At 43.9% G+C, this 22,952-nt stretch overlaps 1 protein-coding gene across 4 annotated transcripts in view; it reads left to right on the top strand.

The window, feature by feature from the left end:
• Positions 1-13,143: 13,143 nt before the first annotated feature.
• LOC122231152 overlaps positions 13,144-22,952 on the top strand; it is a 42,298-nt gene continuing 32,489 nt past the window's right edge. Inside the window, exons 1-5 of one of the 4 annotated variants that reach the window (XM_042958376.1) lie at positions 13,144-13,182; positions 14,032-14,111; positions 14,814-15,068; positions 15,604-15,744; positions 17,798-17,889. In XM_042958376.1, coding sequence (XP_042814310.1) covers positions 14,886-15,068; positions 15,604-15,744; positions 17,798-17,889 — 416 coding nt within the window. In that variant the 5' untranslated portion in view covers positions 13,144-13,182; positions 14,032-14,111; positions 14,814-14,885. Of the gene's footprint in view, positions 13,183-14,031; positions 14,112-14,813; positions 15,069-15,603; positions 15,745-17,789; positions 17,890-22,952 lie in introns of all 4 variants that reach the window. The other 3 variants (XM_042958377.1, XR_006208324.1, XR_006208323.1) reach the window with 3 other exon arrangements.

The raw sequence follows: 22,952 nt of genomic DNA, 5'->3' as shown, positions 1-22,952 counted from the left end.
TGCCTGGGAAAACCACCTAACTGGGGTCTCTGCCTGCCCGCCACAGCCCGTGATGCAGTCCCCACCCACTGTGGCTGGAATACCAGACTTGCCGCCACGGTTATGCTTGCCGCGCTGGGGAAGTGTGTAGAGGCTGAGGCTTGGACGCGCTGCTCGCTCACACCCGGAGATCCTCGGAAACAGTGAGAAGCCGCTTTCTCGGCACTCTCCGTGCCGAGGGCAGGAAGTCAGGACCTTGGACCTCCGGGCAGGAGAGGAGTGAAAGATCAGGTGGGCGGGTCCTAAAACCCTCCAGTTGGGATAGGTCCCGGAGAGGATCTGGTGCTGAATAATTGCATGTTAGAGAGCACGCTTAAAATAGAGAGTTAGTGCGGTGGCACAGGGCGGCTCAGTCTGTTGAGCATCCGACTCTTGCTCAGGTCACGATCTCCCGATTTGTGAGTTCAAGCGCCGCATAGGGTTCAATGCTGTCTTCCTGTTAGCGCATAACCCGCCTCGAATCCTCTGTCCCCATCTCTCTGTCCCTTCCCTGCCTGCGCTCTCCCCAAAATAAATATTTTTTGAAAATTGAGAGTGAGTGCAATTTGATGAGAGCAGATCAGCATCATGCCATGTGTGCACGCGATCCTATGGGGAAGAGACTCGGAGGCAGGCTGGGCTGCGATTCAGAGAGAACCCACAGGGTGTCCCGTGTGTCAGACCCCTGTGCCTGCCTGAGCTCTGGGGAGTGGGCACATGATTTGGAGACAGAATTGAGTTTGTGTGTGTGAAAGCTTTGAATGTGAGTGTTAGTGTCTGCAGGGACTCTTCAGTACCTGCAAGCATTCTCTGCTCTCTAGAGGAGGACTGAAGTGCGGGGGATGTGGGCGCAGGGCTGGGACTGCACGCCATTGGGACAACTTGGCAAACAGCAGGTGAGAATCCCCACTCCACTTGGCTCAGGGCATCCCCTCCCTCCTGTCCTGCCAAGGAAGGCATATCCTAAGAGGTAAGACGGAACACGGCTGGACAGGAGGCCAGCACACTGCCATGGCTCTCCTCGGCCTGGGGCCCAGCTATTCTCACGCACCACTGAAAACAGAGGTCCCACACAGAGACTATGGTTAGACCACATGTAAAAAGATCCATTTCTGAAAGCAACTGGGGAAGGTATGAAATCCCTCCCTCCGGAAACTGGTCTGAAAGCAATGAGGAGACTTCCCAGCATTGGAGGAGTTAGGACTGGTAAGTGTGAGGCCAGCAGATGGACCCCACAGATCCCAGGAGATTTTAGAAATTGGTTTCTCCTTGTAAACCTGCACTTGACGTTCTCTCACATCCACATGGAGCCTTCATTGCACATTTGCAAGGTGAAGCCAAAGGCTTTGCAGAGGGTGGGGTCAGGTAGAGCAGTACCTGAGGTAGGTCTGGGGGCTTGAGATGTGTAGGATCTGTGGAGACGTGCATATTGTCATGGGGCCAGACGCCCTTCCCCAGCCCCACCTCCCCATGTCCCATGAGCCTGGAGCTCACGCCAGCCCCTGGCCTGGCCCTGGCACTGCCTGGCATGTGCTGCACCTGCATCTACCCTAAGGACCTCTCTGCAGAGCAAGAAGGACTGAGCGGCATGCGGAAGGCTAGGAAAGGGCACCCCTTCCCCGCTGCAACCCTGCCCCATGCTGCCCTGGCTCAGCAAACCTCGGAGTTCTCCTAATGGAGGATGTGTGAGCTTCCCTCCTGCCTGCCCCTCCTGCCCCCGCTCAGAGTGCCCCCTCCCTGGTCTAACCTTCTGGGAGATCACCACAGGGGCAGACCTGGTGCATGGTACCACCTGGCATGTCTTTTCCCTGCAGCCTGGACAGCTTCCGAGCTAAGCGGTGCAGTAATCTGAGCACCTGTGTGCTGGGCACATACACACAGGACCTCAACAAGTTTCACACGTTCCCTCAGACTGCAATTGGGGTCGGAGCACCCGGCAAGAAAAGGGTCATGGCCAGCAGCTTGGAGAGAGACCACGGCCCTCACGATGGCATGACCCAGGATGCCTATTAAACCCCTCCCTCTCTTTTCTAATGTCCTTTCTTCCTTCCTTCCTATATCGTGATACGTGTGGTCCTCTCGGGTTGCTGGTATCGGTGGCTTTCTTTATGGCAGTGGATGTCTGGAACCTCAGATGGGAGGAGAGCAAGAGGAACAGGCCAGAAGAGAATCACGCAGGAAGAGATGGGGGGCAGCCCTGTGCTTCCCTGAGGAATCACAGCACGGCTTCTCAGTCCTGCTTGTGAATGTGTTTGCCGATGGGGAATAAAAGTATATTTCTCAAAAGACCTGAGCGGTGGTGGTTATTGCTCTGGCCCACACCACAGGCTTCCCAGATTCAGGGACGTGTGCTTAGAAGTAGCCTCAGCCCTGTGGTAGCTGGGTGCAGGGTGGAGTAGCTAGTCCTTGGACCAACCTCAAGTAGGAAGAACAGGAGCAGTAAAGAACAGGTAAGCACCTCGGGGACCCAACGCTGTAAAATCGCCTTTTCTTCCAGGTAAGTCGGGGAAATTTTGTATTTCTAACAAGGGATATTTGATGCCTTTGAGTGGGATGTGACTTCCAGACAATCCTCGTGTTAGGATCAGTTTGGGGCCATAATTCTCTGTGTCTCATAAGCCTTTCTTGATTTGTAGTTTATTTATACAGGAAAGACAGGCTGTTACAGCTCTGTGTTCCATGGCCACTCACCCGGAGCCACCTTGGGTTTTCTGACACCCCTGGGAATGTCTGTGGAAGTGATCATGGCATTTTCCCCAAGAGCCTGTGTATTTCTGCAGTGATAATTGTGATTGAGGAAAGATGTAACGTTAACTGTTGCCTCTCAGAGCAGCAATTTTACCATGAGTAACCCATGGGGCAGATGGGATCTCTCTTAGATAGCCTCACTGAGGGGCCTCTTTCCCTCCATCCTGCAAATCAGCATCACTGCCCGGAAAAGCTCCTGAAACTCTGCCTCCTGTGTGATCCATCAGTTGGCAGGCTTGGTAGCCAGAGCTGAGCACGTGGTGAAAAACACCTTCAGTCCCACCAGTATGGGCTCTGAAGCCTTTGGCCATCACCACAGCGAACTTGAGCTTGAGCAGTGTAACGACTTCAGAAAGGTGGCTGCCCTTGTACAATCATATGGGAGAAGGAAAAGTGGGTATGGCACGGGTGCAGTCCTCACTTTAACTCTCTGTGGGCCTATTGTGGAGATATGTGTGTGTGTGTGTGTGTGTGTGTGTATGTATATATATATATATATATATATATATATATATATATATGTATATCTGCTCTAGAGAATGTGCCCCCTCCAGTGTCTGGAGAAAGAACAGACTCCCAGTAGCTGAAACCCCTAGATCTGGGTTCATTTCTCTGCATTTCCAGTACTCCCTGTGACACTGAGATACCTGGGTGGCTCAGTTAAGCATCTGACTCTAGTTTTTGGCTCAGGTCATGTTCTCACAGTTGGTGAGATTGAGCCACACATCTGGCTCTGCCCTGACAGCACAGAGTCTGCTTGGGATTCTTCTCTCCTCTCTCTGCCCCTCCCCCCACTCCCATGCCCTCCCTCCCTCCCTCCCTCCCTCTCAAGAAATAAGCAAACTTAAAAAAAAAGTAACTTTTCAGGGTGGGAAGGAAATGTCAATAAGAGGGGTATAGCCAGCACCTAGAAGGTTTTGTTTCATTGTATAAGCTACACTGTTAGTATATATTAATGAATGAATAGTATATATGAATGAATAGGTCATTATATTTGTGTTTAGTAGGAAAAAATGCCTTAAATATGGGTCTTTTGTTTTAAGGCAACTACCGTAAATTATTTCAAACGCATAAATTTTAAATACAAAAAGAGGATCTGTTCTGTTCAATGGATAGTAGGAAAAAGACCCCCAAAATATATAACAAATGCACAATTGAGAAAAAGATGTCAGTAATAAATACTCATATAGCTTTAGAATAGTGGTATATTAAAGTCATCAATTAAGAGCCAAGACTATCAGGCTGCATCATTTTAAAGGATCCAAAATGTTTTTTCCACAAGAGAAACATTCAGAACAAAAGGACTCAGAATTAATTAAAACAAATGGGTAGTAGAAGATAAGTTGAAGTAAGTTCATAATATATGATTAGAATAGAATTCAAGGCAAAAAAACAACTTATTAGAAATGGAAAGGTGTTATATAATGGGAAAAAGAACCAAATGGCAAGAAGATATATTGATAATAGACACATGTATTCAACAACATGGCCTCAAATTATGTGGAACAAAAACTGACCAAACTGCAGGTGAAATATGTATATCAAGAATTTTTACTATGGAATTAATAATGTACACCACTCAATTAGCCATTAGCTTTCGGAATCCCCTCCAAAATGCATGGTTCAAAGTTGGCTCTGCAAATACCCCCTGACGATATGATAGATTTAAGAAAACATACAGTGTTTACAACCACAAAGGGGTGATAGAGTTTATTAATAATAAGATTATGACTACTTTTCACAAAACCATTTATTAAATAAGCCAATATGTCTCATATTGATTTGTAACTCTACTCTTACATGCTAATATTCTTCTGCCCTTTTCTCCTGTATTGATAATCACCTATGTTAGTAATACACTTTTATTACTAGTAGAACAAAGGTACTTTATACTTCTCTTTTTCAAAATGCTCTTGGCAATTTTCACACATTTATTCTTCCAGAAGAAAGTTAGAATTTGCGGTTTGGATTTTTTATGGCATTGGGTTTTCTAGGTAGACAATTGTGTCATCTGTAAATAATAGTAAATCTTAGTTCACATTTTTGTTCTTTTTGTATCATGTAGAACTTCCTGATAATGTTGAGATAAAAATGATAATAGGTACCCTTGATGATGAAGGCTATTGATTTCAAATGGAACTTCTTCATCATCTTAAGAAAGTATCTTTCTTTGGGGCACCTGGGTGGCTCAGTCAGTTAACAGCTTCGGCTCAGGTCATGATCTCCCAGTTCATGGTTTGAGCCCCGCATGGGGCTCTGTGCTGACAGCTCAGATCCTGGAACCTGCTTCAGATTTGTGTCTCCCCCTCTCTCTGTCCCTCCCCCACTCGCGCTCTGTCTCCATCTCTCTCTCAAAAAATGAATAAACATTAAAAAAAATTTAAAAAAAGAAAGTATCTTTCTTCTTATTGTATACTACCAAGAGTTTTTAAAGATCATAAATGAATATAAAATATTATCAAAATATCTTTTGGTACTAACCACATAATCTTATGGCTTTTCTCCTCTTAATGATAATACATTTCCAGGCATAAAAACTAATAATAACATTTAATATATTTGAGTGCTTACTACATGCTAGGCTGTAATAAATGATTCACAGAATTGACTCCTTTAATCTTTACAGCTGCATAAAGTAAATAGTGTCAGAGTTCCATTTTATGAAGAAACTGAGATATAGGACATGAAACAGGTTGACCAAAGCCACACAGATAGCAGATCCATATCAAGATGCAAACCTGTTCCTAGGCTATCTGGCTCCATAGTCAGGTGTCTTAAATCATTACATTGCTTCTTCATGAACTCTACTAGGTGAGAGGATATGTATTAAAATACACTTGCAAATTCAATGCGCTTATGATTTATTAAGGATTTTGTACCACCATTGTTAAGTTTAATATTGGGGCTATGCTAATGTCATCAAATGAGTTTGCAAGCTTTTGAACTTTTAATGCTTTAGGTTAATGTAAGGAGTATGAAAACTATCTGAGCTTTAAGTTTTATATAATTCACCTGTAAAACTTTCTTACAGAGTTCCTTTAGGTTTTAAGTTTTCTCAGAGTTCTTAAGGTTTTTAAATTCTGCTGTAGTTATTCTATTCTATTGTTATTCTATCTATCCTTGATTTACATGTATCTTCATGAAATTTGTTATTTAAATTTCTTTGCATATATTAGCAAATTGTACTTTTTTATTATAATTTAAAATCTTCACATTTGACATTGTATTTTTCTTCTCATTCTGGATGCGGTGTATCTGTATTTTCCCTTTTCCTTTCCCTCACTTACTTTACCAGAAATTTCTATTTAATTGAAATTTTCAAGACTGAGCTTTAATATTTTCCAATTCTACCATTTCCTTGTTTTTAATTCACTAATTTCTTTGCTGACCACTCAATTCCCTTCTCCCAGATAATTGTTGAAAAGTTTGTTGAGCAGGTCTCTTCCTTGATTTCTGAGTTGAATTATTAAGTTAAACTGCATATATTTTGTCTTGATTACTTGTATTTAATCACTTCTTCGACCCCCCCCCCCCAACTCCTTCCTGATCCAAGTCTCCATTATGTTTTACATGAACTGTAACAACAATCTCCCAACTGATCTCCCTGTTTCTATCCTCTTTATATAGACAATTCTGGAGTGATCTTTTTAACATGTAAGTCACATTGTGTCTATCCCCTGGTCAAAACCTTCCAGTCTCCCCATCTCACTCAGAATAAAAGTCAGAATCCTACAGTAGCCCAAGAGGTACTGCGTGATCCGACCCCATATCATTTCTCTGATCTCCCTACCTGCCAACTAACCCACTGACTGAGGGCCTTTGAACTTACTATTTGCTCTGCCTGCAATGCTCTTCCCCCAAAGTCTGCATGACTGACTCTCTCCCTTCCTGCAGAACTCTGCTGAAACATCACCTTCTCAGAGATGGCTTCCCTGACCACTGTACAAAATAGCATTTCTTCCTGAACACTCTCCATCCTCTTTATTCAGCTTTATTTTACCCAAAGAACTTATCATTATATGAGATATTATACATATTTGGGGGGGCGGGTGGAGTTGTTCACTGTCTTCCACTAGCATGTAACTCTATGAAGGAAGTTAAAATTTTTTTAAATCTATATCCCTGGAGCATAAAAAAAATTCTAGAACAGTATAGTGTTATGCCCAGAATTCGTGATCCCCAAATACCGCCAGGGAGCCGAGTCCGATGTAAATGCTTTTACATCGGACTCGGCTCCCTGGCGGTATTTGGGGATCACGAATTCTGGGCATAACATTTGGGGGCTCGGCCCGGGATCCCCAAGACCCCCGAGGGACCCCCGACCCGGAGAGCCTGACTGGCTACGGTTAGTGTCTGTCTGTTTGTTCTGTCTTTTCTGTGTGAGCTCATTTAATTCTGGTAGTGCCCGACGCGGTCTAAGTGGACGCACTGGAGGACCACGGGCCAGGAGTTTCGGAAGACGTTCTGATCCTCCCTTCTGGAGGGACGTGGAATCCCCTCAAAGGTCTGAGACGAGGCGGGTCGCTCCCGCTGGTTGGCGTGAGGCCGTCGTCTTTGGAGGGACGTGGAATCCCCTCATCGGTTTTGGAGGGACCTGGAATCCCCTCAAAGGTCTAAGCTAGCTTTCGGTTTTGCTTCCATGGAGTTGGAAGACTTTCTAGGGGCCCTCTGTTTGTCTGTTTTTGTGTTTCTCTGTTTTGTTCTGTGGAATTACTGGATGGACGTTATGGGACAGACTCAGACTACTCCTGTAAGTATTATGATTGATCACTTTAAGGATGTGAGGGGAAGAGCTTACAACCTCAGTGTGGAAGTCTGAAAGGGTTGGTGGCAGTTTTTTTGTTCTAGCGAGTGGCCAACTTTCAATGTTGGATGGCCACCAGAGGGGACCTTCGACCTCCCTACCATCCACCGAGTCAGGAGTATCATCTCTCGGCCTAAGATGGGCCATCTTGATCAGCTCCCTTACATTATCATTTGGCAGGACCTTGTAGAAGACCCACCCTCTTGGCTTAAGCCCTTCCTAGCCCCGCTCCCTCCTGAGCCAAAACCCATTCTTGCTTTGCAGGGGACAAAGAAGAAGAAAAGTCTTATCCAGCCTTCAGCACCCCTCTACCCTGTCTTACAGGGGGGTACTGAAGAAAAATTAATTTTTTCCTCCCCGTATAACCCCTCTAGGATGCCGGAAGAACACCATCCTCCCCCTCCAGGGGAGGCAGACGCTGTTCCCAGAGCAGGAGGCAGAAACGCTCCAGTGGGAAGCCCGCCCTTTACCAGACAAAGGGCTCAGAGGGAGCAATCCGCCTCCGCCGCCGACTCCACTATTCTGCCCCTGCGAGCCACCGGACCCCCAGACGCGGAGGGGAATCAGCCCCATCACTATTGGCCTTTCGCCACTAGTGACCTCTACAATTGGAAAGCTCAGAATCCTAAGTTTTCCGAGAAACCGGCAGGGCTTATTGATTTATTAGACTCTGTTCTTTTTACCCATCAGCCCACGTGGGACGATTGCCAGCAGCTTTTGCAGGTCCTGTTCACGACTGAAGAAAGAGAAAGAATCCTCAATGGGGCCCGAAAACTAGTTCCGGGCGCAGACGGGAATCCCACCACCCACCAGGCTCAGATAGATGCCTCCTTCCCCTTAACTCGGCCCCAGTGGGATTTCAACACGGCAGAAGGTAAGGAGAGGCTCCGGGTCTACCGCCAGACTCTAATGGGGGGTCTCCGAATGGCTGCTAGAAAGCCAACCAATTTGGCCAAGGTAGGAAATGTACAACAGGGAAAAGATGAATCTCCGGCTGCCTTTTTAGAACGGATCATGGAGGCATTCCGTACCTATACCCCCATGGATCCAGAGGCTCCGGAAAGCAAGGCAGCTGTTATCATGGCCTTTGTAAACAAACGGCCATAGACATTAGGACAAAATTACAGAAAATAGATAGACTAGGAGAAAAAAGTCTGCATGACTTACTGGTGGTAGCTGAAAAGGTATATAATAACCGGGAGCCTCCTGAGGACAAGCAGGCTCGCGCCATGGCGGATGCCAGCAGTAAGCAGACTCGAGACCTGGCCAGAATACTACTAGCTACCACTGCTGACTCCCCCGAGGAATGAGACCGCCGTCTCCGGCAGCTGGCAGACGACGCAAGAAAAGGTAAAGGAACCACCAAGCGGGGGAAGCAGAAGCTGCAGAAGGATCAGTGCGCATACTGCAAGGAGATAGGGCATTGGGCCCGAGATTGTCCAAAAAGGGCCGGCGGGAAGGGAAGCAAGACTGATCGAGTAAAAGTCCTAGAGCTAGATGAACTAAGTGATTAGGGGAGTTGGGGTTCGGACCCTCTCCCCGAACCCAGGGTAACTCTTGAAGTGGAGGGGACCCCTGTTGACTTCTTTGTCAACACCGGAGCACAACATTCGGTCCTCCGCACCCCACAAGGAAAACTAGCCAGCAAGAAGTCCTGGGTACAAGGGGCAACTGGTATGAGCCAGTATTCATGGACTACCTGAAGAACAGTAGATTTGGGAACGGGCTGGGTATCCCACTCCTTTATGGTAATACCGGAATGCCCCTACCCGCTGTTAGGACGGGACTTACTGACCAAGATTGGAGCTCAGATAACTTTCAGACAAGGGGGGCCTCAGGTCACCGATGGCAAGGGCCACCCCATCCAGGTACTGACCATGAAACTGGAGGATGAATACCGCCTCCACCAGGAGGCGCTCCCGAGAGAGGATAATATAGACAGATGGCTACAAGAATTCCCCTCCGTTTGGGCAGAGACGGAGGGGGGGGGGGAGGGGGGGGGGGGAATGGGACTAGCCGCTCACAGGACTCCAGTCCTGGTAGAGCTCAAGCCAGGAGAGAGTCTGGTAAGGATCAAACAATACCCCATGTCTCAGGAGGCCCGGAAGGGGATCCAGCCACACATCCGGAGACTACGAAGCCTAGGGGTACTAGTTCCTTGCCAGTCTGCCTGGAACCCCCCCCTACTGCCGGTCAAAAAGCCTCACACAAATGACTACCGACCAGTACAAGACCTCTGGGAAGTAAATAAGAGGGTCGCAGACATACACCCAACTGTTCCCAACCCATATACTCTTTTGAGCTCCTTGGCGCCCTCCAGGGTCTGGTATACTGTACTAGATTTAAAGGACGCCTTCTTCAGTCTGCCGCTGGCACCCCAGAGCCAACCCTTGTTCGCCTTCGAGTGGCATGATCCGGAGGAGGGCTACAGTGGGCAACTCACCTGGACACGGCTACCTCAGGGATTCAAAAATTCACCCACCATCTTCGACGAGGCACTACACGAGGACCTGGGTGAGTACAGAAGGGAGCACCCTGGCCTCACCCTTCTACAGTACGTAGATGACATCCTGATTGCTGCCGACATGGCCAAAGACTGTGAGCGAGGGACCCAGGACCTGCTGGCTACCCTGGGGGCCTTAGGGTACCGGGCATCCGCGAAGAAGGCTCAGATATGCAAGGAGAGGGTAAGTTACCTGGGATATATCCTGGAGGGCGGACAGCTGCGGTTATCAGATGCCAGAAAAGAAACTGTCCTAAAGATCCCTACTCCCACCTCCCTAAGAGAAGTGAGGGAATTCCTAGGATCAGCTGGCTACTGCCGCCTCTGGGTTCCAGGTTTAGCTGAGATTGCCAGGCCCCTTTATGAAGCTACCAAAGAGGGGAAAACATTTAAATGGACTGAAAAAGAAGAAATTGCCTTTAATCAGTTAAAAAAGGCCCTCCTAAGTGCCCCAGCCCTGGGCCTACCAGACATTACGAAACCCTTCCACCTCTTTGTAGACGAACATAAGGGAATAGCAAAAGGGGTTCTAACTCAAGCCTTAGGCCCCTGGAACCTCCCAGTGGCTTACCTGACTAAGAAACTAGACCCAGTGGCTGCCGGCTGGCCGCCATGCCTAAGAATTATTGCAGCGACAGCACTCCTAGTCAAGGATGCAGACAAACTGACCCTAGGACAGGATATCTGGATCACGACCCCACACGCCATTGAAGGGGTCCTGAAACAGCCTCCTGACAGATGGATGAGCAACACATGTGTGACTCATTACCAGAGCCTCCTACTCAACCCTCCACAAGTGCGGTTCCACCCCAGTGCAGCCCTCAATCCTGCAACCCTGCTGCCCGACCCTGACCTAGGTGCTCCATTACATGACTGTGCGGGAATCCTGGAACAAGTACATGGATTCCGGACGGATCTGACCGACCGGCCCCTCCCCGATGCCGAGGCTACTTGGTTCACTGATGGCAGCAGCTTTGTGCGAGACAGACACAGGTATGCGGGTGCAGTGGTGGTCACCGAAACGGACACCGTATGGGTGTAGGCTCTACCCTCCGGAACGTCAGCCCAGCGAGCAGAGCTCATAGCCCTCACCAAGGTGCTGATGCTGGGAGCTGGAAAACGGCTTAACATCTACACAGACAGCTGTTATGCGTTTGCCACAGCTCATACTCATGGAGCAATTTATCAGGAGAGGGGGTTACTGACGGCAGAAGGACGGACTATAAAAAATAAGCAGGAGATACTTAACCTGCTTACGGCCTTATGGCTTCCTGCCAAGCTAGCCATTATCCACTGCCAAGGGCACCAAAAAGCTGATAACCCAGTAGCTAGAGGTAATCGAAAGGCGGACCAGGCAGCCAAGGCAGTCACCCTTACTTCAGTCCCCACCATGACCATACAACTACCAGACCCGGGAGACCCAGCTTTACCAGACCAGCCCAAATACTCCCAGGAGGAGTTATAGCGGATCAAGAAACTCCCCATGGCCCAGGAGATAAAGGGATGGTGGTATACACCTAACAAGGAGCACGTGCTGCCAGACCGGCTCGGAGTCTCAACATTAGAGCACATGCATCAGTCTACTCACATGGGGGCCCGAAAATTAAGACTTAATCCGACATGCCGGAATCAAGATTCACCAACAGGACACCAAAATAGAGCAAGTTGTATCTGCCTGCAAGACCTGCCAACTCACCAACGCAAGAGCCACATTAAATAAAAAAGGAACCAGGCTCAGAGGCACCAGACCGGGAGCCCAATGGGAAGTCGACTTCACTGAAGTCAAACCAGGAAAGTATGGTTATAAATATCTTTTAGTATTTACAGACACCTTCTCTGGCTGGGTGGAGGCATACCCAACCAAGCATGAAATGGCTCAGACGGTGGCTAAGAAGCTACTAGCAGACATCTTACCCAGGTATGGTTGTCCTGCCATGGTAGGATCCAACAATGGACCAGCTTTTATCTCGCAGGTAACACAGGCAGTAGCCAAGGCGGTGGGGGCAAACTGGAAATTACATTGTGCTTATAGGCCCCAGAGCTTAGGACAGGTAAAAAGAATGAATAGAACCCTAAAAGAGACCCTTACCAAATTAACCATGGAGACTGGCGGGGACTGGGTGACTCTCCTACCATATGCCCTTTACCGGGTTAGGAACACCCCTTACACCTTGGGTTTTACTCCCTACGAGATCATGTTTGGCAGGCCACCCCCTGTTATTCCCAGCCTTCGAGCTGAACTTATTGCTGAGTTTAAAGATCAAGAACTTTTTCTTTCCTTGAGAGGGCTCCAGAGGGCGCACGAGGACATTTGGCCACGCCTCCGTGCCATCTACGAGGTTGGCCCGACCCCGACACCTCATCAGTACAGGCCGGGAGACTGGGTCTACGTCAAGAGGCACCACCAAGAGACCCTCGAGCCGCGCTGGAAGGGACCCTACATCGTGGCGCTGACAACCCCCACCGCTCTCAAAGTAGACGGCATCGCGACCTGGGTCCATCGCACCTACGTTCGGCCAGCGGACCCCTCCTCGATCCGGAAGGACTTCATCACGTGATGGGCCATCAATCGGGACCAACACAACCCACTCAAGCTCAAGCTACAGCGCATTCAACCCACCTAATATTGGTAACTCTGTTAACTCTGCTTGTCATTGCTCATGCTGCTGGGAGTCCCCACGCCCCCCAAAACATCACCTGGCAGATCACAGACACCAGCTCAGGGACAATACTTAATCAGACCTCCCAGAGCCAATCCAGGGACACTTGGTTCCCAGAACTTTGTGTAAACCTGCAAACTCTGTTCCCCTTGTCACCATAAATGCAGCCGGTCCCACGATTGGGTCCGTAAGCTACATGACAAGGGGGGAATGAAAGGGCGGGCCTAAGCCGGCCGACTCCATCTTGTTCTGTGTCCTTCACCTTGACCACACCTCCTCCCCTTGAGCAACCCCCTCCCCCACCTGCCTAACAGAACTCGGACCCTTCCCCAGCCAATCAGCTGAGGCCATAGCCATTACCTCACCAACTGCCCCTAGGTCCCAATAAAACCTTTGTGCTTTTGAAACTCGCTCTCTCTCCCTGGTATCTCACCGCTGCGTCGGTGCAGGTAGGGGATTGAGCTCGAGCTAGCTCGAATAAAGGCTCTTTTGCTTTTACATCGGACTCGGCTCCCTGGCAGTATTTGGGGATCACGAATTCTGGGCATAACATATAGCCCTTCAATAAATATTATTTAGTGAAGAAATAAATAATAAAACTCTGTAAGGTTTTTCTCTGACTTCATCTTTAACCATTCATCATGTTCTGAGATGTGAAGTTGCCATTCTTAAAATTGTCTTTAATTTTCCTTTTGATATCTACCTTTAGCTCAAAAGTAATTTAGTAGGGAAATTTATAATTTTAAATAGCTTTTAAAATTATTGTTCACTTATGTAGTTCCAGGTTTTGTGCATTGAGGTTTGATACAGAGTGATCTATTTTTGCCTGGGAAATTTTAAGATTTTCTATCAGGTCTAGGATGTGATCCTTTCCTACAAATGTTTTAAATAACAGAAAATAGAGTACATTTCCTGAGGTAACAACTTTTATATCAGTATCTAGTTAGCTAGCTATGGATATGTACTTAAAGCAAATAATTATAATATTCTTATATATTATTTTTGCCTGGGTAGTTGATCTTGCAAAGACAAAGAGAGGGCAATAAAGTTTCCAAGTATTATTTAATTTTTGTGAATTATCCCTTGTATTCCTAAAAATATTTAGTTTATGTATTATAAGCTTTTTCTTACTTTTAAAATCAACTTTCATAAGGTGAAATTATAGAATATAAAATTATATACATGATTTATATTTCCATGAGTTTTACCTAAAGTATTCCATAAAACCTATGTAATTATTACAACAAAAGGTATAAATGTTTCCATCATCCCAGAATGTTTTTCCTGTCATTTTGCAGCCAATATTCCCCAAATCCCTATGCCTCACACAGTCACTGATGTGATTTCTATCTCTCTGGATTCACTTCTCTACAGATAGGTATGTATGTACTCTCTTGTATCTAGGTTCTTTCACTCAGCATAATGTTTGGGAGATTTATTTATATTGCCGCATATATCAGATATAACTATTTGGGGTGTTAATTGGATATTAATTGGCTCAAGGATTGGGGTGGGTAGTTAAACAGTATTCCATTATATACCAGAATTTGTTGGGTGGACACATGTATTATTTCCAGTTTCAGCTGTTATGCATAACACTTATGAATATTCATGTACAAGTATTTCATGAACAGTTGAAGTCATTTCTCTTGGACAATTAGCTAGAAATTATACGGTAAATGCCTGTTTTAACTAAATAGACTATGCCAGCTTACAAATGACCATGCCATTTTACTCTCCCAGCAGAAACTTATGAGCATTTGCCTTGCTCCCCACACCCTTGACAAGGCTTGATGTTTTCAGCCTTTTTAAATTTTAGCCATTCTCATTATAGCAGTGCCTCATTATAGATTTTAATTTTCCCCCCTAATGACTGGTGATAATCAAGGATCTTTTCATGTATGTATTAGCCGTTTGTTTACCTTCTTTTGTGAAGTTCCAGTTCCACTATTTTGCCCATTTTTAATTGAGTACATTATCTTCTTGAGCTGTAAGAGATCTTAATGTGTTTTAGATGAAAGTCCTGCTTCCTTTTGGAGCACCATTTCACTCACCTGCTCACACTTCTCTCCCTCTTGAGTCTCTCCTTCGTGGGAAGCCAGATGCCATGAAATGAGGCCACTCAATTCAACAGCAGGCTGTGGAGGGGTCCATGTGTCAAGGAATGGAGGCCTGTCAACAACCAAGTGAGAGAGCTCAGACATGGCTTCTTCAGCCCCACGGGAGCCTAGAGATGATTCTAGATCCAGCCGAGAGCTGGACTGCAACCTCGAGAGAGACCCTGAGCCAGAACCACCCAGCTGAGCCTCTCCCAGATAGCATACCTTCAGAATCTGTGAGATAATACATATTTGTTCTTCTGAGCTGCTAAGTTTTTAGGTAATTTGTTACACAGCTGTGGATAAGTAATATCCATTCAAACCACAATAACTGTACTTCAAACCCCAAATCTGGATATCATATTCAGGGCATGTGGCTAGATATAGAGACCTGAGTTCAAGTTGGAAACCACAGTTTTCAGAAAGGATGCAATACCAGAATTCTTTCCCCTGGTTCACAAGCCCAGGTAAGATTATGTGCAATGCCATAGGCTACTTCTACTCCAAACAAAACTAAGTCCTTCTGTTCTTTCTCATGATTGAATGATTTTTACCAACACCTCTTATCTCTCTCTGAGTTCTCAATCCTCTCCATCCTATAGCTACTTGTTTACATTATTCTTTCTGCCTCTAAGATTCTCAAGGTGGGAAGAAGCTCATGTAGACCAACCCACATGTGTGAATCTCCTCTATAACACTCCAAATGGTCTTCTAGCTTATTTTTGAAATTTGGATATCACTATCTTCAGAGGTAGTTCATTCTATCTTTAGATCACTCTCTTAGAAAATTCCTCCAGAGAATTCACTTGCTCAGCTCTCCTGCTTCACTTGGTTCTCAAGAGATTCATCATTGGGCCAACTCTCCAGGAAGAATTTGCTATGACTGAGACCACATCTCTGAAGGAAGGAATGGTTAGTAATTGTGGGGATGTAAAGCAAATCATATTTTCTTTACTCTGAAGTTCCTAGGTTGACTTGACTTGACTTTCTAAGAGCCATCTCATTACCTCATTACCATCTCATTACATTAATCATCCTAGATGATTAACTATTCATTCTCAAGAATATCTCTGGGGTTGGGAGTAAGGCTCTTCAATTATTTGGCTCCTCAGAGATTTTTTTTAAGTTTATTTGTTTTGAGAGAGACAGCAAGAGAGAGGGAGAAAGAATCCCAAGCAGACTCTATACCACCAGCACTGAGGCTCACGCGGGGCTCAAACTCATGAACCGTGAGATCATGACCTGAGCTAGAATCAAGAGTCGGATGTTTAACCAACTGAGCCACCCAGGTGCCCCAGATCCTCAGATATTTGTTCTTGGTAAAACTTTTCTGGATATTCCTGTAGCAGCTGCTGCATGTAAGTGATGGATAGAGGTAACAAAGGTCCTGTGCTTATCTCTGGCAGGGCCTGGAGCCAAGAACTATAAATCTGGGTTTCATCTCTCCTACTCAGGCTTGCCAGGACAATAAGATTGTTTCCATAAAGAGGTACTTTTAGACTTCCTGGAGAGCTTGGCTGATCCGTAGATCTAGGAAGGTATAATTTTGTGCCTTCATAAAGATAGTCAACAAAACCCTTAATATAGTCTACCAAGTTACTATTGTTCCATTCTCATTTCTCACTATGCTCTCCCTCTCACTCTAAGTTCTAGTTACATTGGCATTCTTCTAATTTGTCAGAATGTGCACCTTCTTCCTACCACAGAGCTTTTCCACCTGCTGTTTCCATGTTCCAGAGTCCCCATATCTTCCCTCTTTTCAATTAACTCCAACTCTTCTCTCAGTTTGGCTAAGCATTGCTTCCTCAAGGAAGCTTTCACAGACGACCACCCCTTGAGTCTAGGTTATATTAATTCAAAGAGTACATACACCTTTCTCTCCGATCACTCTTTCAGTTGTAGTTTACACATTTATTAGCATAATTATTTTATTAATGTCTATACCCCCTTAGACTAAAAGTTCCATTCACACAGTAACTGCATCCATTTTGTTCTCCACTGTAACACTTAACATAGTGTCCAGTAGATTAAGTGTTTGTGGCATGTAGGAAAACAATTAGAACCCATTGTGACAAATGCTATCCTTACAGTAGGCACAGGAGGGCTATGGTCTAACCTAATCCAGATTTTAAAAAAACTTTCCTTATAATATATTATATCACATCTCTAAAAATAAACAAGACTCTGTGAGATGAACAAAGGAACTGGGGAAGTAAGAGGTAACATGAGCCTGAATGAGCTGATCACATTGGATCCAGGTCAAGTCAACTATTTCCATTCTGCAAATGAGACTATTGGTCTTCTATCCAGATATAGGAAGTTACTGAAAGACCCATTAATGTTGGCAGGAGATTTAAAACTGGAAGAAAAATGAGCTTGTCAGGTGGCAGCTGGATGCCAAACAGATCCTGTCGAATAGCCAGATGCCATCTCAGAACCTCACAAGTAAGACCAGCTCTGCTAGAGAGTTATGTCCCTGATCACTGATGACTGGATTTCTGGAGATGGTAGACTATATAGGGGCCAGAACTAAGGACTCAAAAAGAAGAACAGCTGATTCCAGATCAGGGAGCATCACCAAGACTATTCATCATTCAGTTTCTTGAAGATTGGGCTCAGGACGTGACTCAGGAATGCAAAGGAAAACCCACACAACCCTAGGGAAACCAGAAATAGTGTCACATACACCAGACCTGGGGAGCTGCCAAAGAATGCCAGGCCTGTCTACAGGGCATATGCAATCTAGGAGGTGGTGCTGAGCTCCCAAGAGTAATAAATAATTCAGCCTGCTGCAAATTCATCTGTTAAAGCCCTAATCCCAAGGTGATGGTATTTATGGATAAGGCCTTTGAGCAGTAATTAGATTTAGATAAGAATATGAGAGTAGGACCATCATAGTGCCATTATAAGAGTCACTACAGAGTTTGCTTCTTCTCTTTCTTTCTCTACCATGTGAGCACACAAGGACAAGGGATGGCCATCTGCAAGCCAGCATAAGAGACCTCAAAAACCTGGCCATGCTAGCGCCTTGAGCTCAGATTTCCAGCCTACAGAACGGTAAGAAAACAAACATCTATTATTTAAGCAACCCAGTCCATGTGTTGTGCCATGGCAGGCTCCAACTAATACAGCAATGATACAGAGATGAACAGGAAAGACATGGCCTCTGCACTCATTGGTGGATTAACAGGGAAGATTGATATCAACATTAACATAAAATATGATTATTAACAGTAAAATACAGTGCAGCATAGGTATATGTAGGGAAGATAAAGCTTAGCCAAGAACTATGGAAAGAGTTCCCTTATGAGAGAAATTTTAATTAGAGATCTGAAGATTGAAAGGTTGTAGTGGGAGGTGGGGAAATTAAGGGGTATTCAGACATAGAGACCAGGAGCACAAGCATAGTTATCAGTGACAAGATAGAGCCTGCTCATCTCAGCTCATGCAAGCCATTGTTAGCATCTCTTCCCAACAGTGATAGCTTATTGGCAGCTGGAAACCAGACATGTTGGGAGTATTTACACAGTGTAAATTTTGCAAAATTTGCAAATTGGGATTCTTCTTCCTAGAGAGTTACCATTTGCAAAATATTTACCACACCCAGCTACAAAACATGTTCAAGAAATGGAGAGAATATTAAAGTTAGCACACAGAGAGTAAAAGATAAAATGGAAAGATATGAGGCTAGAATTTGACTCTTAGAGATGGTGCCTGATCCTCAGTATGTATGTATACACACACACACACACACACACACACACACACACACACACATTTATTTGGTTCTTGCAATCAATAGTGAGAATTACTGGGTTAGGTTTAGAGGGCTTTGTAACCTGTGGTAAGAGGTTGGTATCTATATTAAGTCAAAGAGGAAGGGGATTATGGGAAGATGGCAGAGTAGGAACCATGTCCAGTAATAGGGAATTAGCTAAATAATTTATAATACATAAATAAAATTGAATATAATAATGAAAATAATAAGGAAGATTTATACAGAAAATGACATGGAAAATATGCCAAAAGAATGTATAAGAAAGGAATTAAAAAAGATAAAAAGTTAATGATCCGATGAATTTCATGGATTTCATAAATAAGAATCTGATGGCTCTTACTTATGATGACTTCTTCCATGTGTATTTTGTGATTTTTAAAATTTTTAGTTTGTGTTCAGTGGTAGTTAACCAACAGGAATTTTTATTGGCCTGGGTTTAAATCTCCAAGAGATAGTTTACATTTATTTCTATTTGATGTCTGGGACCATGACCAATTCATGGTAAGTTTAAACTGAATTTCCTATTTCATTGAGGGAAATTTTCTGTGTTTAGTCAGCCCGACCACTCTTTTTAAATTTGCTGAGCTCCCGCAAATACTGGATGATTTTGTTGTTGATACACATCTACTAAACAACAGTAACTAGTGTTGGAAAATAATGTGCTATCCCCCAGTAAATATATAAGTCATTATTTGATTTATTTGAATTGGGATGGCTTCTCTGAGTAAATAAAGGTAATTGTGTACCTCTAGGTGTGAAGACTAGGCAGGCATAGACCTACTGGGAGATTTTCCAACAAGGTGCTCCAATTTGCCTCATAACATTAAAGTTTAAGTAAAACATTGTCCTTGAAATTTTGAAAGTCTGAAGTTTCAGATCATGTATCTTTCATCTTTTTCTTGGAAGCACAGAAATCTTCCTAGCCTAGGTCCTTTTCATGATTCGTAAAGGGAAACAGCTTTCCAAGTGTAACCTCTGTATTTGATTTATTAAATATGGTATACAACCAAAGTCTCTCTACACTAAAGTTATTCAATTTACTCTAATGGCTCTTATATTAGAGTTATGTCTATTCATGCAGAAAACAGCTGTAAGTCATTAGCTTGAATTATAGTGCTTATTAGTTTTCCATCATTAAAGACTTAGACTTAGGAGGCCTCCAAATTTTGTAAATCTATCCTAAAATTGCTGTCTTTCATATTAGAAAACTATAAACGTAGAAAATTATAAGGATATATAAAATAAGAGAAAAAGGAGAGAAGTTAATTGATCATGAGTGATGACCCAAAATAGCTCCATACTGGCCAGCCTTCACCCCTGATCTCTTTTCCCTGTTACTATCACTATTTATTGGTCTCAAGGATAACTGCCTAAAAAAAAATTTTGGTGTTGTTTAAACTCACTCATAAGTAATATGATACTGAGGGCTACCATACCCACTTTAGAATGCCAGATTAGGAGAAGGAAGGTTTGCCCAAAGGTTAGTCTTAGTACCTCTGCCCAAGAGCATTTCTGTTCCCCTAATCTGAAAAATAAATTTTCACTTGTCCTACAGTGCTGGTTTACAACCTTCTTCTGAAACTATGTTGACTCACAGGAGTTTGTGTCTCAGACTCACTGAACACCCCTAGTTGGGAGTTCACCCTAACAGACTGCAGGTTCTTCTTTATCCTATTTCCTGCCTCTCTCTTGATTCCTTTTGAACCCTCTCTGTAACATGAACATGGTATCCTGATCCTGCAAGAGAATATCAAATTGTTGTACCTTTATAAAGATGTCACATCTCTTTGCAATAACTTACAAACACAATGCAACTTCAACAGGGTTTTCTGTTGTATAATAAACAGAAGGGTTCTAAAGTTCATTTTGGAAATAAGTGGTTAAGAGACCTAAAAAGAACTCTGGGTTATAAATCAACTCGAACAGATATTTGAACATATTTTTTTAAAAAAGTAATTGTTAAAATACTGTTATTCTGATACAGACAGAAATGTAAATCTGAGGAACTAAATCCAAAGGCAAGAAGTAAACTCAATTATTTAGATAGATAGATAGATAGATAGATAGATAGATAGATAGATAAAGTTAAATAGTGCTAAAGGAAGAATTTGGGACAGGATTGATTCATCCATTAGACACAATAAGCCAGATTTGTGGCACATAAAAAATGTTTTAATTAAGGTATTCTAAAGAAAAAGGATCATGTAATAATGAATCCAGCCAAAATTATATTCACCCTTATAAAAAAATAGATATAAAATACAATTTCTAATATTTTTATGAGGGAGAAGCCCATGAATGCAAAAGTGCCTTGAGCCCAAAATAATCACAACTGCGTCCTGGTCTGGAAAGCATTAGCCTTTCTCTAGTCATAATCCCCATTATAATCACCCCCATCAGAAAGCTACTAAACAAGGAGCACTGTCAAAAAGAACTGTGTGATTGAGGCAGAAATGCAGTTTCAAGATAAGCAGCCTGCCCTCCCTTTGAACAAGACTGTTCCATAAGTCTCTCATATATAGACTCTAAACTTCCATGGGATTACAGTTTAGGAAAACATCAAATTATATCTAAAGTGTATACTTAAAATCACAAATTTATTAAATAACTTAATGATCATAAATTGCACATAATAGAATTGAGAGTTTTTATAGGCTTACTTAGATAATAGTTTCTGATTTTTGAAAGAATTCTGCAAGGAAAAGATCAATATATGACTTCAGTACAAGAACCAACTGATCACAGTGAAAAAGCAAACAGCAAGAAGTGTATCTTGCTCAAATGTTAGAGAAATGGATTATTAGTCACAATATATAAAATGTTTAATTCTAATATATGTAAATATCACAAATGCCCCTTGATGGTAAATAACATAAATAGTACAAGGTATACATAGTAAGCAAACACCGGAGAGGGTTCAGCCTGTAACCAAATTCAAATTAAACAACAAAGTATACTTTTATATCCTTAACTTGTCAAGAAAGGTATAATAATAACACTAGCACCATTGTTCACAGTGAAATGGATGAGACTTTATGACTGTGGATAAAAAACAGGAACACAGTAGTAGGTACTGAAACCATAGAAGGTTCCTGCCCTTTGACCCAGTAATTTCACTCACTGTAATTTAGATGAGGAGCTAATTCAGGAGAAGGGCAATCCCTCTGTATGCTGCTCCTCCCTGTAGCATTCTCTGTAATAGCAGAAATTGAAAACAACCTGAATGTCCAACAACAGGGACAGTGAAGACAGTGACGTAAATTGCAGTACATTAACTGGATAAAATATTGTGCAGTTCTCACAATAATTATGAAGAATATGAGCCAGTGTAAGGTGTTGTTCAAAATACTGTTTGGTAAAACTAAATGTCCAATTATGCAGATGTTTGATTATAGCTCTGTAAAATATGCTAGAATGTAGACAAGGACTATGAGAGAGCAGAGAAAAATAGTGTTTGCTCCTGCTCCTTCCCTCCCAGTCACGAAGCTCTCATGAAGTTTCTTTCAGCATCCACACACTCCATGTTCCCGCCTTGTTCCCTCTTTTCCATTGCTCCTTCTTCCATTCATTGAGTGGATTCCTGCTGCTCCAGGGCACCCATGTCACTTACCATTTTTTGTATTCAGCACTAGGATCCAATGAGGAAGACCTATCCCCCTCTGCTCACTGAACTCACCGTTCACACACACATGCATAAGGAAGTATTTGTGATACAGTATAGAAATCCATAAAGTGATAGGAAAAAAAGGAAGCTAAGTGAGAACCAGATTCCTTAAGAATCAATCACATGTTTTATCTCTTCAAAGGGATTTTGCATGGAGAAAGTGCTGGGGGAATTTGATCCCTTGATTACCAGACTTTCCCCACATGACAAGTTTCCCTCCTGCTGGCTCCTTCTGAAGAAAAAATACTCAAGTCTCTCCTCCAACACAAAAATCAAGTTTTTACCTCCACGTTCCCCACTCAACATCTTTTCTATAAACTCCTTCCTTTTCAGTCACAATCCATACTTCTAATTCCATACTGAGCAGTCACTGCCTACCCTGCTGCTAGTTGAGTGCATTGCGATAATAAAAACCCCAAGAAAAGATGAGGTTACACTGGAATATGTAGGGCCCTTGCAATCCAGGTGGAGGAGACAGAAATTGCAGAAAGAAGGAAGAACTCGGTATTCCAGAGCAGAGACAAGCCGGCGTGTCTAGAACATGTGAACACAGATGGGAATGGCAAGTGTTGAACCTGGAGGTGTAGGCAAGAGCCCCACCGTGTGGGGTCTGTGGGTCTGAGTAGAGTTTGAAGTTCATTCTAAGCTCAATGGAAGCCATGGAGTGGAGACGCAGCT

The sequence above is a fragment of the Panthera tigris genome, chromosome D1, assembly GCF_018350195.1.
Source record: "Panthera tigris isolate Pti1 chromosome D1, P.tigris_Pti1_mat1.1, whole genome shotgun sequence".
NCBI classification, from domain to species: domain Eukaryota; kingdom Metazoa; phylum Chordata; class Mammalia; order Carnivora; family Felidae; genus Panthera; species Panthera tigris.
The sequence above is the reverse complement of the archived record's forward strand: the minus strand, read 5'-3'. Positions and strand labels throughout refer to the sequence as shown.